Here is a 14,982-nt window from a genome sequence, read left to right on the forward strand (position 1 = left end):
TTACAAATTTTCTTCCCTCTGCATCGCACCATCTCCTGCCTCTGCCAGAAGCCCTATGAATTCCTGCTGCAGTGACTTTCCTGAAAACTTCCAGCCCAACTTATAACACTGCCCCTTCAATTCCAGCCTTACCTCCTCCAGGAAGCCAACCTGCCCATGAAGCTCCCTGCTTCTTCTGAACAACTCAGTGTGTGTACTGAGAACCAAGCCTGACCTGGAGTGCCCTGTGCTGGGTGTCTTCAAATGTACCCCACACCCCCCAGCAAAATCACGAAAACCCTGGAGAAAAGGACCGAGCTCTAGCCCATGTATATCACAGCAACAATCCTGGGACATGGGGGATACCAAGTTAAGTGTCTGTGGATATTGCAAAAGGTCACCACCTATTACTGGCAGCGTCCTGAGATTGGAGGCTGCTTAGAAGAAGGTCACACCCAACTCTGGCCCCTCCCCTCAAGTGGAGCCAGCACAAAGGACAGAGAGGAGGTGGATCCCCAGGGCTGGCAGAGAGTGGAGCAGGCAACCCAGAACAAGCCAGCCTGGCTCAGCTCTCTTCCAGACTGCAAACTTGCTCAGCTTCCTCAATAGCTTCTAGATCATTCCCTTCCCCCCACCTCCCAACAGGCTTTGGGTGAGGCTCTTGCTGCCACCCTATAAATGAATTTGCAGCTGCACTACTTTGCCTCAGGGACTTGCTTGGGCTTCCTCCCTTCCCCTCCATTCTGAACCCATGACTATGTCCTGTGAAGAAACCCATCCTGCCTCTAGTCTGTCTCTGCTCTGACAGTGGCTGAGCTTGAGTTCTCTGGGCCTCGGTCTCCCAGGTCCAGCCTCACTGACCTTTCCAGAACTATGCCTCTGCCAGTCACTTTGCATGGATGCCCTGCTTGGATGGTCTGTTAGGCTCACTTGGTCCTGCCTGTACCCTGGACCACTATATTGGCTCTTCTTGGGCTCCACTCCCTCCAGCCCTGGGCTTGCCATGCCCCCCTCCCGGATCCCACCCAGTTCATGGGCCCCAGCCTGAGTCAATACCCCAGGCTTAGACCCTTCAGCAGGGAAGGTGAGCAAGCATTTATTGGTTCCTCCGATGGTGTTCACAGTGCAGACCAGTGGAGCCTCCCTGGGCCTGGCTGTGCTACAGCAGACACCTTGGGATCTCACGGTATCACTGATGCTTTCTGGCAATGAGGATAGTCAGCCTGACCTGCTGAAACACTGATTAGTGCTGGCGAGGCCAAGGGCCAGCAAGCTTCCAGACAGAGGCAGAGCCAGCACTGTGGCCTGTGGGGGAGGCCCAACTCTGCCACTGGCTCACTACCATGCACTTCCCTCCTTCCCCTCCTTTCTTTCATAAACGTCGATGGAGCATCTTCTATGGACCAAGCCCTCTGCTAGGCCTCTGGGTTTCAAAAACAGAGACCTTGCCCAAGAGAACTTCATAATCTAAATGGGGAAACATGTGGACCAATAGCTATAATATTTTCCTCCCTGGGCCTCAGTTTCCTTATCTGTAAGATGAAGGAGTTCCAGCCCTGACAACTGTGATCCTCTGAATTCAAATGGGATGCTGCAATGCTCTCATCACATCTGACCACCTGTTACCACCAGTGTGGTGAAGCAGTAGGTCTCTGTCAGCGGGTGATCAGCAGAGAAGAGTAAGTAATAAATGAGGACCTGAATTGTGTTGGGGACAGTCAGCAGTGTGGCTTGTTGTGGCCAATGGATTGCTGCGGTCTGGTTCCTGCTCTATAAATTTCCATTCCCTCAGCTACTTCAGCCAGCAAACCACCTTAAAACTGCCAAAGATTGGATCCAAGGGGTATCAAATGAAAGATTATACTGTCGGTGTCTGAGCCAGCACTCAAGTCAGGCTCTTTTGGATTCCTGGTCTGGGCTATTTGCAGTTACCACAAGGCCCTCATCCTTCCCTTCCTTGGCTATGAACTGAGGACTATGAAATATAAATCTAGGTGAGTAAGGGGCTGTCAGGTTGAAACTGTTCTACCAGGTTTCTGAGGGCCCTGCGCTAAGTGGTGCAGGGCAGTGCTTAACTCATTGTTTTCTGACTGGGGGCAAATCTCAGATGTTAGATGAATTCCTTTCTTTCACATCCACATCTTTCCCTGTCACATCCTCCCCTGCCCCCACCAGCCATCCTCCCTCTTCTCTGTTTCTCAAGTTGAAACCTGGTAAAAGGCAGAGAAAATACCCAGGTTATTGGACACACCCGGGATGTCTTCACAATCCAACAGAGGGCCTCAGGCCCTGGGTGAGAACCAGTGGCACAGTGGTCCCCGCTTGGGAACCAGTGTCATTCTGCCCAGCTCCATATTTATGGTTCAGTCTTGCTCACTTGTCTTTCTTTCTTTCTTATCCTCCACTTGCCTCTTCTCAGTATCTTCTGGAATTTGGTTTTCCAGGTCCTTGCCTCACATTTGCAATATCTGCAGAAAAAGTGATCCTAGCCAGACTGAGCTCCACATGAGCTGGGATTTAAATCCTGTGGTTAAGGAGGAGGGACCTTTCAGGTCCACAGAAATCCAGAGGTTGTCAGAATACTCCTCATTGCATTGCTCACGCCAGAGAAGGACGTGACCAGGCAAACTTCAGGGGTAGATGCAGAGCTACAGAAAGTCTTGTGATGAAAATGGCTCTAGAGACTCTTGTATCACTGAATGCCCTTACCCTGCACACCAGCAAATTATCAGCCCTGGCCCCAAGGAGTCAAGGAACTTTCTACAAGAGGCTTTGATGGTACCTGTGCTGGCTCTGACAGGCTGATATCAAAGCATCCAGTTTGACCAACAGAATATCTCAAATTCATATTTGTCTGGCTTTACTTTTAGCTTTGGAAGCAGCTCTCATCATAAATTGCACTGTTGTTTTGCAGGAGAGTCTGTGGATAGGCAGAAAAACAACATCCTGCAGCTTCTTTCCAAAATTGCTGGATGAGCACCGAGGCTAGTGATGAAGGGTTGAGCTAAGACACTCTGGGAAGCCGCCTGGGTCACGGCTGCTAAAAGAGCAACCCACGGAGGACGCCCAGGCCTGCCCGAGAGCTGGAGGGGACGCTTTAGGGACTGACGGGCCTTGGGCCATGACAGACAGAAGCAGATGGGATGCGGCCCACAGGGACAGTGTGTCATTCTGGGGGTGACCCAGACAGTGTCAGATGCAGACAAAACTGCCAGACTGAGCACTGTTCTCTCTTCTAGTAGGTTTGCAAACCCTTTCCTTTTGCCATTTTCTTAAAAAACAAACCAAAAAAAAAAAAAACCACACAAAAAACCCCACCTCTTCTGAATTCTGTCTGCAGCTGTAGTTAGGCTCCAGCCAGCTTTCTTTCAAAAAACAGGACACATTATATAGTTATTAAATTATCAAGCTTTTGTCAACATCAACATCATCATCATCCAAATATGATCCAGGTGTTCGGCTGAGATGATCCTTGCACAAAGCAATTTAAATGAATAAACACACTTCTCATCTTAGGGAATTTAGCTGAGGAGCAAAAAAACAAAACTGATGTGGACGAAAATTTAAAAAGACAGGCAGACGTGCACCATGTGCACAAAATCTGGACAATGTCATAAATTACAAAAGATGCCGATGTCTAATCCTTAATCACACCTGTAACCATCCAAGCATTTGCGGAGCGTCATCAGTTGGGGTCAGCAGAGACAGAAGGTGGGTTTGAAGGGTCATTTCAAATTCTTTTGAGTGAAAGCCCGGAACCCTTAAGGGGGGAGACCAGATCTTGTTCATTTTTAAATCCTCACCATCCAGCACAGGGCCACCCCTTAGGCAGTAGTCTGATTATAATAACTATTATTTCATTGTTACTATAATCTCTGTATATCCCTGTATCACTTCCTAATCTCCCACCATATGAGGCTGTCGTAGGCCAATGCTGGGGAACTTTCTTAAGGTGGGAGCTGATGATCACAGACATCTCCAACTTGTCTAATTTTGTGGGGAGCACACCAAATCACTGCTCTGGAAACTTGTTTTCCCCAGAATTCCACAAGCTGGATCAAGTTTTTAAGAATCCCACTTATACGAGAGAATTACCAGTACAATGAAATGCATTACATAAACAAATGATATCTAATATTCTAATCAAGAATTAAATAAATGTACAGGGCAGAATGGGTTTTTATATTCCTCTAACACCCACCCCAACCCCCTGCCTTCTCCTGGGGCCTCACAAGCCAAAGCTAGACTAACTCAAGGGGGAGAAAGAGAAGAGAGTCCATATCGACACTCAGCAGACACAAAGCAGAGTGGAAGGTCAACTTGCCTTGTAGAATCCAAGGACCTGATTCTAACACCAGCCCCCACCACAACCCGGCCAAGGCAGAGCAGAACCCAGGGCAGCCATACACCCGAAAACCCACCTCAGAGGCTGAGGACACAAGGCAGGACCTGGGAATGGGGTAAGAAGGTCTGAAGAGGCAGGATCTGGGGGGACAGGAAGGTTGAAAGGAGAGAAGCCCAAACGGGGTGAGGGGCAGGGTGACCCTCGGGCCTTGCTGGAAGAACCTAGGGCTGAGGAGAGCCCAAGGAATTTGCCAACTAGAGTAGAAGCAGCCACTCTGAACCCCTAACCTTAACGGCCTCTGACTGGACTGGAAGACTCAAACCTGAAGGGCTGTTTTGTACATTCTTCCGGACTCCGTGAGGCATGAATAGGCTACAAGTAAAGTTACATAATAAACTTAACTGCTCCTTCCTTCCATTCTTAAGGGAGAATTTCTGAGTTTGCTTTATAGGCAGTTTTTCTTACCTCCCGTGAAATAAAAGAAATCATATTGTCATAATTTTTCTAAAGTTTGTGCCCAACCTCCTCCCGTTTTCCTGTCTCTGACAGCGGCCAGCCAGCTGCTCTCAGGGACCTCACCACACAAGCAGGGTGGGGCTGTCTACGTGGACATTTGTGAAGCCCTGGGTGCAGCTGGGTTGGGCAGGATCCGAGAAATGCAAAGTATCCCAGGCCCCGTTTCCCAGAATTCCACTCCCATCCTCGCCTCTGCCCACAGCACGGTCCCATCAGGCCTCAGCCTTTTCTGCTTGGAGCTGAAGGTACCTTAAGGTCACTCTTGGGGATTTACCCTGTTTGCCCATGTGGAGAGAGGGGAAGAGGCTCAGGTCGGAGGGAATGCCTAACTGGTCATGATGCAGAAGGAAAAAGCAGAATTTGGGCAGCTGCCTCTGCTAGTCCAGACAAAAGGTGTTCCCAGATCAGTGAGTTGGGTGGGCAGGCAAGTGGGAGAGCCCAAGAGCAGTGGAGACAAAATCCAGGGGCTGCTCTTTGAACCCTGAGGTGGGCTGGCCAGTGGGGTTCATCCCCTGAGTGTAGTAACTGGGCCTGATATCCTCAGAGAGGTCAAGAAAACAAAAGTGAGAGGGAGAAGGGATGCTGAATTGGGATGATGGATTAAAATTGGTTTGGGGGGTTGTTCTAGCCTGAAGAGAGGAAATGTGTGAGAAAATATATATATACATGAATGACAGCCCAACAAATTCCAGAGAGGTGGGGGTGACGATCAGGGAAGCTGATGATTAGCAGTTCCTTTTGCAAACCTAGGGTGAACCACTGGAGCCTCTGGAGAACTAAAATCCTTGGAAACCTGGAAATGAGGTGTATATGGGGAGCAGTTCATGGGTGAATGACACTTGACAAAGTATGTTCCCAACCAGCACCGCACAGAATGTGACAACAGTCCCAGGAAGCAGTGCTATCATCACATCACTCCTAATATACAGATGAGGAAACTGAGAGCTGTTTAAGGACTTGCCTACAAGCAGAGCTCCTTAAAGCAACATGGTAAGAACACACTGTGCACAAGATGATTTAATGCTACAGGGTGAGCATCTTTATTTGAATAGGCATGTGTTTATTGTAATGTGCCTTAAAAATATAACTAAACCATCAAACCTGTGATTTCAAGGAGACTGTTGCTTAGGAGGAGGCTTAGTTTTAAAAGTGAGTTTATTTAAAGATGGTTTAAATAAAGTATTAAAAAATATTACATCTGCTACAGTTTTGAATTTTTAAAGTGTGAAGGTGGGAAACTCAGTACTGAATGACGATGAGGACAGCAAACTGTTTTATAACACTTACTTATGTGCCAAGCATTTTACATATATTAAATCATTTATTCTCATGACAGCTCCCATGAGGTTGGTACAATTATTCTCATTTTACATCTGAGGTCTTGGGAAGGCCCAGGACAAAGGTCCAGAGCCTGTAAGGGGGTGAGAGGGGGGGTAGAGATGTAGTGCCCTGAGTTCCCCCCAAAAGGGCCTTGCTCATTCACAGCCAATGGGCACTGATGAAAGCTCCTTGCTAGGGGGTCCAGAGACCACACCAACTGGGTTAGGGAAGGGCACGGTGTGCTTCCTCCTACTTCTGATCCAGAACTATAGGAGACAGGGAATTTTACAACAACCTTACTTCTCAATGCAAACAGGGACAAGCCCCTGACCACGACCAGGTCTGTTTTCTGCATGGGGCTGTGATTTGTGTTGCTCCATTGATGTGAGAGCCTCAGGCAGAATCCCGGCTAATTCAATTTCAGGCTGGTCTTCCTGCCTGTCTGCTAAACTCTTCCAGATGATTCTGGCCGGATTTGAGGGGCCTTACCAGACAGGTTGTCTCTGCATTACAGGAGAGGAGGGGCATGTCTGGAAGGAGAGCAGCTCTGAGTTTAGAGGGCTGCTGCCAAGGGCTCTCAGGACCAGCATGGATGGGGAGAGAAAAGCAGAGACTAAAAGGTCATTTGGAATCTGATTCACAGGTCCTAGGAATCCCTCAGGTGAGAGCATAAAAAACAAATGTGCTTCTTACTTTTCACCTGGTGATTAAAAACCTTGGAGCACATCCTCCAGTTCAACATAGCACTGAGAGCAAGAGCTTTGGAACCTCAGATTCACCTCTCATTAGCTGGATGGCCTTGCCCAGACACATAAAGTCTCTGGGCCTTGGTTTCTCCATCTGTAAAGTGGGAATAATAAAAACACTTCTCTCATGGGTATTGTAGGGATTAAATGGGATGGTCTTAGCACAACATAGGACACATCTTAAGTGCTCAGTCATGTCAGTTAGGAGTGCTCCTGTAGGATGGGGTGCAGGCTCACCGTTTCTCTGAGGAGACTTGGCTGAGATTTGTAAGTCCAGGTTGACCTACCAAAGCAAAGTAAAATTTTAGACATTCTTCTTTGAATGTAGTTAATGCCCTCTTTCTGCCAAGATAATAAAAAAGGGTATGTGGGCAAAGGTGCTGACCTAACAGGACATTTAAGCCAAAGCTAAGAAATCAAAGTGGCCAGGAAAGGGATCTAAAGCTAAATTAATGATCTCTTCCTTGAAACTTACTCTTCATTCAGTGTTCCCTATCTCAGAAAATGATACCTCTAAGTTTTAAGGTTTTAGGGGGTTAAGTAAAGACACCCCTCTTCCATTTCCAGTTCAGAACCACGGTTTTATGCTGATTGGGCTGGTTGAGCTAGTTGTACCACCCTGAATTGAATGCACCTCCCCAGACTGCAGGGTGGGTCACCCCAATACACCCCAGGCCAGTGGCCTGGGAAACATCTGTTACGTGGAAGCCCAGAGAATCCACAACTGCCTCACGGCCTTGTGGGAATGTGACACCCTGCGCCTCCCAGGCCTTCTTGTACTGCTGCTTTTCCTGAAGGTACTGCACGCTGGTCATCTGTTTAAAGTATTTTTCCATGTCTAGGGTCCTGAGTCTACTACAAATAATAAAACATGGGAGGAAATAATCAGAGAGTCAGAGTGCACTTACCACACTTCCTGATGCCTCAAATAATAGGATGTCAGAGCAGGAAAGGCCCTTGGGACCATGTTGCCTTGCGGCCCCCAATGTCCACGGGCTTCAGTGTCACCCAGAAGGTGGGTAATGTGTGTTCCCACAGACGCCACATCCTTGGAGCAGATCCACTAGACCTGGGGCGCTGCCCCGGAGTGCGGATTTTGTACAAACTTCCCAGGCGACCCTGATATGAGTTGTTCGTTAGTGATTCTAATCCATCATCTCATCTTCAGAGAAAGAAACTGAGACCCAAAAAGAAATGTCCTGCTGACCAAGGTCCCCCAGAGAATTGGTTCCTGAGTCAGATAGTGAGCCCAGCCTGGCTGGGGCTAGGATGGGGTATGGAAAGTGGATAGCATGACTTTCATTCCTTAACAGGGTCCTCCCTTTTCTGATTCTAAGAGGGGCAGCTTGCCACGGGAAAATGCTGGAAAGGACTGATATCCTGCTTGGGCCTTTGCAGAGTAGGAAACCCCTCGGGCAGAGTGGGAAAGTCTTACAGCGGGGCACTCAGCCAGACAACAGTAGCAGGCCCAGGGTCCAGTGCTGAGTCTTCCAATTACCTGCTGTGGCCTTGGACAAGTCCCCCCCCCCACCCCCCCCACCCACACCCCCCACCGAGCCTTGGCTTCATCTAGTTTATAAAATGGAGATAAACTGCTTATGTGCCCTGCCTACCTCACCAGCCTCGGGCATGAATGCACTTTGTCAACTCCCAAGTACTGCCCAGACAGGAGAGATTTCCGACACGGGAGGTGTGACTAGAATACTCATCTCCACTCAGGGTCCCTTGAGGACAAGCCGGGCCTGTCTTGGAAACAGCAGAGGAAGCTAAGAAGCTGCCAGTGATGCTCTGGGGAGATTCTCAAAGCCTTATGGTCTGGCTGGCAGTAAGAGGCCTTCTGCTTACACAGCCCATGTCCCCAACACTCCTGTGTCAGGAACGTGCCACGGACCAGGACCCTCTTCATTGCTGGGGCAGGGGGTTCCGTGGGGAAAAGGGTTGTGGGTGTGTTGGGTGTGTAGTCACAGACCAGGGCCCTCCTGCCTCAGGTTTGGGACTGCCAGGACCCTTTGTCCATCTCTTAAAGTATCCTAGGATGAGGTCAGGGGACCCCAGGGGACCACAGGTAGTCACACCCACCCGTTCAAGCCAGGGCCTGTTTTGGCTGTTAAGCCAGGTTTAAGAGGGTGGTTTAGCTCAAAGTGTATCTTTCTTTCTCACCACATCACACCTCTCAGAGCCACTTCCCCAGTTGGCAGGAGTCTCGATTCACCTTAAATTATCAGGATGCCAAGGTTCTTATCCAATTCTGCCCAAACTCGCTTTGTTACCTTGTTGCAGACCCTTCATCTATTGAGCCTCCGTGTTTTCCTCTGTGAAATGGGGAAAATAATTCCTGCCCCTCCCTCTATTGTAAGTTCACTGTGTCAAATGAGAGAGCATGGTTGCTGGAGAGCTTTGTTACAGATAAAGGAGTATTATCATCTTGTAGGAGGAGTCAGGGATAGATGAGGCCCAGGCAGGGGAGGGAGACTGGACATAGGAATGCTCTTCAACTCCAGTAGAGCTATCTCTCCTGCTCATCTCTTAAGCATAAAACTGGGACAGGCTTTAATTCCCGTCTCCATTCGGGTCTGTCCTAGGACAGCAGCTCCTTGCCTTATGAGGGCACTTATTCTCCAGGGCTCAGTCTGGTGACACCGAGAGGAGAAGACATTTCAGACCTGGGGACACTGCAGTAATTAAGCCTCAAGAAAAGTTTCAGTTAGAGAACTAAGTAGGCAAATTCCTTGACACAGATGTTAGGTCATCTAGGCCAGTTTTTTCAAACTCTTGTTTTATTTTAGCAGAACCCTTTCTTCCACGAGATCTGAGAGCAAACCCCTTATCAGGTACTTCTGGAGAATCTGAGACTCTGGGAAGCACCACAGACTTAGTGTGCAGATGGGAAAATGAGGCTCAAAGAGGGGACAGAACTTGACTACAGCCACACAATAAACCAGTGGTGAAAACAAACAAGCAAAAACCCCACCTTAAATGCAGGGCTCTGACTCTCAGCACAGTTGTCTCCAGCAAAGTATGGCCTCAGAGCAATAATGAAAGGGTCCTTCATTTCCGGGTCATTTACACACCCTGGCGAAGGAGGCCATGGTTCACAAAAGGGTGTGTGTGGTAGTGAATGGGGGCAATTCATTCATGTAGTTGTAATAAACCAAGCCTACTGAGCAAGCGGGATGCTCTTGTCTCCTTTGAAATGGCAAGAATGTTTGGCAGGATGCTTCTGAGGCACTGAGGCCCTCGCTGAAATAAAGCAGAATTAGGTCTGGCAAAACTGGGAAAATGGAATTCCCACCCCACCCCACCCCCACTCCCGCCTTGCTCCCAGAAACACTGGCCGCCAGTCTTCGCCAGGGGCCCCCGCCGCAGAAAGGACCCCTGCTGACACCAGTGGCCACAGGGCACTTCCCCTGAGCCAGGAGCCAGAGAGGAGGTTTGGGGTAAGCTTCCTGCCAGGGCGGAGCTGACAGCCTGGGGCTGGGGAAGAGTCAGACGGCCATGTCACTTTACATGTTCCTATGGGATAGGTGCCTGAGGGGAGGTGCAAACCACAACGGCGAGGAGAGCCCACAGGACTGGAGGGCAACCGCAAGGCTCTATGGCTAAACCCTCGGAGAGGCTTAAGAAGTTTAAGAGATTTGACCAAGGTCCCACTGTCGATCAGCACGGAGCTGGGGAGGGGGTTGGAGGAACGCATTCCAGCTGGCCGGGCTGCAGACAGGGGCAGGGGGCGGGGATTGGAAAGGAGGGGGATGGGTGTCCACCCCCGACCCCGAGTTGCGCCCTCCCCTCCCCTTGCGGGGGCTTCCGGGAGTCCGGGTGCCAGAATTGCCGCGGGAAGCAGCCTGCCAGCCGCCGCCCGCGCCTCCCGTGCCAGGCGAGTTCTGCATGCCGGCTCCCGGCCGGGCTGCCGACGCCGGGGCCACTCCCCGCCGCCCTGGAGCTGCTGCCGAGTGGGCGAGCCCAGTGCTCGCGGCCCGCGCTCCGGGCGCTGGAATGTGCCACGTGGCGCGCGCGGAGGGCGGCCGCGGGGAGCGCCGCGGCGGGTGCGCGCAGCGCGCTCCCTCCCGGAGACGAGCTTCTGCTCTTTGTCTGAACGAAGTTGTCGCTGCCTCGGTTCCTTGTGTTCTCGGGAGTAGGTGTTGCCGCTAATTGAAAGCAGAGTTGCTTTCTTAGAGGAGCTGAGGTCTTTTTCCGAGCAAAAGGGCCCCGTGCCGTCCTAGGTGGAGATTTTGCATACCTAGAAAACAAACGGGCTATTTTGAGGCAGTTAATCTCGCAGAGGAACTCGCAGACACGTTCTGATCAAGCCCTTAACCCCAGGCTCGGTGGCAGGCAACACGGCACCGTTTAGGATCCGCCCTCTGTCCCAGCCCTGACAACCCTCAGTGACTCCTGGCCACGGGAGACTCACAGAATATTCCAGTTGGAGGGGCCTTTAGAGACCAGAAAGTTTTGTGGCTTTTAAATTGTTCCAGAGTACAAGGAGAGGCTTCAGGGTCAGCTCGGGAGGCCCAGGGATGAGGGTTTAGACTTCCACCCCTATTTCACTCAAACACCCCTCCTTTGATCTACTGTCTTTACATTCTATATATGTGATTTAAACAAGTGCTCTGTTACCAAAAGCAAGGTTGAGATCTTCTTGCAAGTCTTTTCATTTTCACCTCATTGTGAATGACCCTGAACAACATAAAACCTCTGTCTCAGGTTTCTCATCTGTAAAATGGGAGAAATAATAGAAACTCCTCATTGGGTTGTTGTAAGGATTAAGTGAGTTTATACATGTAAAGCACTTAGAAGTGTGTGTTTAGTGTTATCATTATCATTACTTTTATTTTAAGATGAGAATGAGGATCAGAGAGGATAAGGGTCTCGCCAAGATCACACAGCCACTTGGTAGTAGAGCTGGAAGTAGTTACAAGGTTTTCTGACTGGTCTGGATGGAGTCCTTTGTGTCTTAGATGCTCTATGGAAATCTGTGAAGATAAGCAAATAAACAGAAGCCCATTTGGGGGAGGCCAGGCTCTGTAAGGGGCCTCTGGCATAGCCTCCACAATCCGCAGGAAGTGAAGGAGAAGAGGGATGACGGAAGGAGAAGAGGGATGACGGAAGGTGAAGGAAGAGGAGTGTGGAGCCCTCTTAGCTCAGCCACTAAACAGGAGATGGTCTCACTGGGATGCTCTTGAGGGGACACCTACGTTAGGTAGAGGAACTAAACCTCTAAAATGTTTTTTAAGTTTAAGAATTTTGCAAGGGAATAAGGACTACACTTTGGTTTGCCCAGGGTCTCAGCTTGCTCTGTGGTCAGTGTCAGTGCAGTCACCACCTGATGAGTCTCTCCTCTCGATCTAAACTTAATCCACGGTCCCCAGTGGCCCAGGTGAGGTCCAGGAGGCCATGGCCAGCATGGCAGGGACCTTTCTCGCTGCCTGAAGAACAGACAATACTCGTGCCCAGGAATCAGAGTCTGGTTTTGAATCCTGCTTCTGTTACTTCCTAATGGACTGGGCAAGGTATTTAAACTCCCTAAGCTCAGGTTAATCATCTATAAAATTGGGATTATAAATCCTGCCTCAAAGGATCATTGGGAGGATCAAATGGGATATTGCATTTAAAGTGCTTAACCCAGGGTTTGACACAGCACATGGGAAATGCTCAGTGTGTGCTTTTATTATGATTATTATCAAATAAGAGGTGTCCTGGCACTCTTGTGTACAATGGCCTCCCCACATTCTGCCTAGCTGGGCTAGGGGCCTGTGTTAGTTACAGTTTGGTTTCCCTGCAAAGACAGAATCCCAAAATAGAGGTATGGCAAAGAAGATAGAAGTTTATTTCCTCTCACATAAAATCTGGATGGGTGGTCAAGGATGATAAGTGGCTCCCCAGTGTCTGAGATCCAGACACTGTCTTGTTGCTCTGCTAAATGTGGTTTTGACCTTATGGTCCAAGATGACAGCATCCAAATTCCAGGTAGCAAGGATGGAGGAAGGGAAGAAGGAGCCAAAGGTTATTCGTAAGGAAGGTTCCTGGAAGGGCTGTGCTCTTTCTGCTTACATTCTATTGGCCAAAATATAGTCACATGACAACTCCTAGCTGCAAGGGAGGCTGGGAAATGTAGTCTTTATTATGAGCAGCCATGTGTCCAGCTAAATATTGGTGGATATATTCCTATAGAAGGAAAGACTGGCTATTAGGGATGTGTAGCAGTCTCTGCCCAAGCCTCCAGCTTATCTAGGCCATTGAGGCAGCTGGGAGCCTGGTATCTGAGGGCTAAAAACCAGGCACAGGTGCATGCTGCTTTCTCCCCAGCCACCCCCTGGTAGTTCAGTGAGCAATTGAGAACGTGGCAAACCACCTGCTCCCCAGGCTTACACATTCCTTTCTGGAACTCAGGCCTCCTGCCATGGGTTAGAGAAAGCCCTGTCCTGTTTAACCACCCCTGGATCTCCATGACTCAACTCTAAACTCAGGAAAGACACTAGAGAGGCAGCTGACTGCCCCCTTCTGGCCAATAAGAGGGCACTGAGCAAAGCTAAGGCTCCAGACGCAGAGCAGCACAGCAAGCAAGAGTGCTAGCAACAGCTGGATGGAGTCACCCACGGCATGACCTGTCACCCACCTGCAAATCGTGGAAGGCTGGGCCACCAGCCACTGCGACAATACAAATACCTAACTGGAGGAACAAATCCACACCAGCAGCTTCTGCCCTTCTTTTCCTGATAATGAGAGAGGAAGGAAAGTTCATTCTGATGCTTCTGAAATAAGCTCCCAGGGCCTTTCTTCTTCAGAAATTTCACCACTAGTAGCTAAACCCACAGTCCCAGATGTTCCCATTGTGTGTGCAGTGGAAGAGCAGAGGCTAGGAGCGGGACACCTAGGCTCTAGCCCCAGAAATGTCACTAACTCAGGATACAGACTCCTCTCTATTCTGGTTCCTTTCCTGGCCGTGCCTTGGAATCACCTCCTAGAAATACAGGTTCTTGGGCTCTACTCCAAGCTTACTTGATCAGCGAACATGGGGAATCTGCTCTTTAATCAGGTCCCAGGAGGTGCAGTTGCAGTTAGTTGGGGAACCAAGGGGCTGGATGGTTTTTGAGGTTCAAGTGGAGTGATCTGGTTCTGTGCCAGGTGCTGGGGGGGACACCCTCATCTAATCTACACACAACCCTGCAAGGTAGGGACTGTTATCCCCATTTTAGACATAAGGAAACTGAGGCTTAGAGAAACTAGAAAACTTGGCCTGTGTTGCTCTTTTTAAAGTACTCCAGAAACCAATCAAGATGCATGCTGAATGGGTGGAGCTACACCTCCATGGAAACGATCCCATCAACAGGTCACACCCTAATCAAAGATGTTACTAGTCACGTCTCCATGGAGACAATTAAAAAGTTTCAACCTAATCAACACTAATACGTCTGACCCCACAAGACTGCATCAAGGAACGTGGCGTTTTCTGGGGGACATAATATATCCAAACTGGCACACATCTTAACTAAAATAATTAACTCTCTTTGACCAGCTCTAATGGATTTAGCCAATTAAAGAATCACTTGGGGGAGATTGCCCCAAACCGCCCAGATGTAGAAAAGTCTATCACTCTTGTTGCATGTTAATTAAATGATTATCTCTCTTTGTCTCTGAACCTGCATAAAAACGAATTGAAGAAACACTTAGGGGAGGCTGATTTGGAAAAGTTTCCCCTGTCCTCCTGCCGGCATAAATAAACCCTCTTTTCCTCTTCAGCCTGGTTCGGTGTGACTTCTGTTGGCTTCACCGAGCAACAAACCCAGATTTGGGAAATGCCCCTTCTACAAGACAGCCCTGCTGCCTGGTCATTCTCTGCAGCCACAGCACCATTGTTTGGCCACCTCACATTGTTGTCATCTGGGCAAGTCCAGCAGTGTTTTTCCATGGATGCTCCCTTTTTATTATTCCAAAAGTCAGGGGACTCCCCAAGTAGGGAAAGATTCCTATCCATTCATGCCCCCACACATCTGCTGTCCCCCTGAGGGCTCCAAGACTGTGCAGGGAGGAAGACATTTTAAGGTTGTATTTAGATTGAAAACAACTGGAACTTTA

At 49.3% G+C, this 14,982-nt stretch overlaps 1 protein-coding gene across 3 annotated transcripts; it reads right to left on the bottom strand.

Moving 5' to 3' along the window:
* Positions 1–10,248: 10,248 nt before the first annotated feature.
* On the bottom strand, positions 10,249–14,224 carry LOC119539193. 3 transcript variants are annotated; one of them, XR_005217816.1, is made up of 3 exons: positions 11,733–14,224; positions 11,524–11,619; positions 10,249–11,143 (listed from the first exon to the last, which is right to left on the bottom strand). XR_005217816.1 is itself a non-coding variant. In XM_037842535.1 (2 exons), exons 1-2 carry the CDS (start codon positions 11,592–11,594, stop codon positions 10,564–10,566), a joined length of 651 nt encoding a protein of 216 aa, XP_037698463.1. In that variant the 5' UTR covers positions 11,595–11,713; the 3' UTR covers positions 10,249–10,563. The 3 variants fall into 3 exon arrangements, 1 of the variants encoding a protein (XP_037698463.1); XM_037842535.1 differs by lacking the exon at positions 11,733–14,224 and having other exon boundaries at positions 11,524–11,713; XR_005217818.1 differs by lacking the exon at positions 11,524–11,619 and having other exon boundaries at positions 11,126–11,143.
* Between the last annotated feature and the right edge of the window lie 758 nt (positions 14,225–14,982).

The sequence above is a fragment of the Choloepus didactylus genome, chromosome 1 (genome assembly GCF_015220235.1).
Source record: "Choloepus didactylus isolate mChoDid1 chromosome 1, mChoDid1.pri, whole genome shotgun sequence".
NCBI lineage: Eukaryota > Metazoa > Chordata > Mammalia > Pilosa > Megalonychidae > Choloepus > Choloepus didactylus.

Excerpts from the sequence above, each read along its gene's own strand:
- LOC119539193 (XM_037842535.1), bottom strand. The coding sequence starts at position 11,594 with ATGTTGTTCAGGGTCATTCACAATGAGGTGAAAATGAAAAGACTTGCA. Across the intron at positions 11,144-11,523 it reads AGATCTCAACCTTGCTTTTG|GTATGCAAAATCTCCACCTA; the intron begins GTAACAGAGCAC and ends TTTGTTTTCTAG.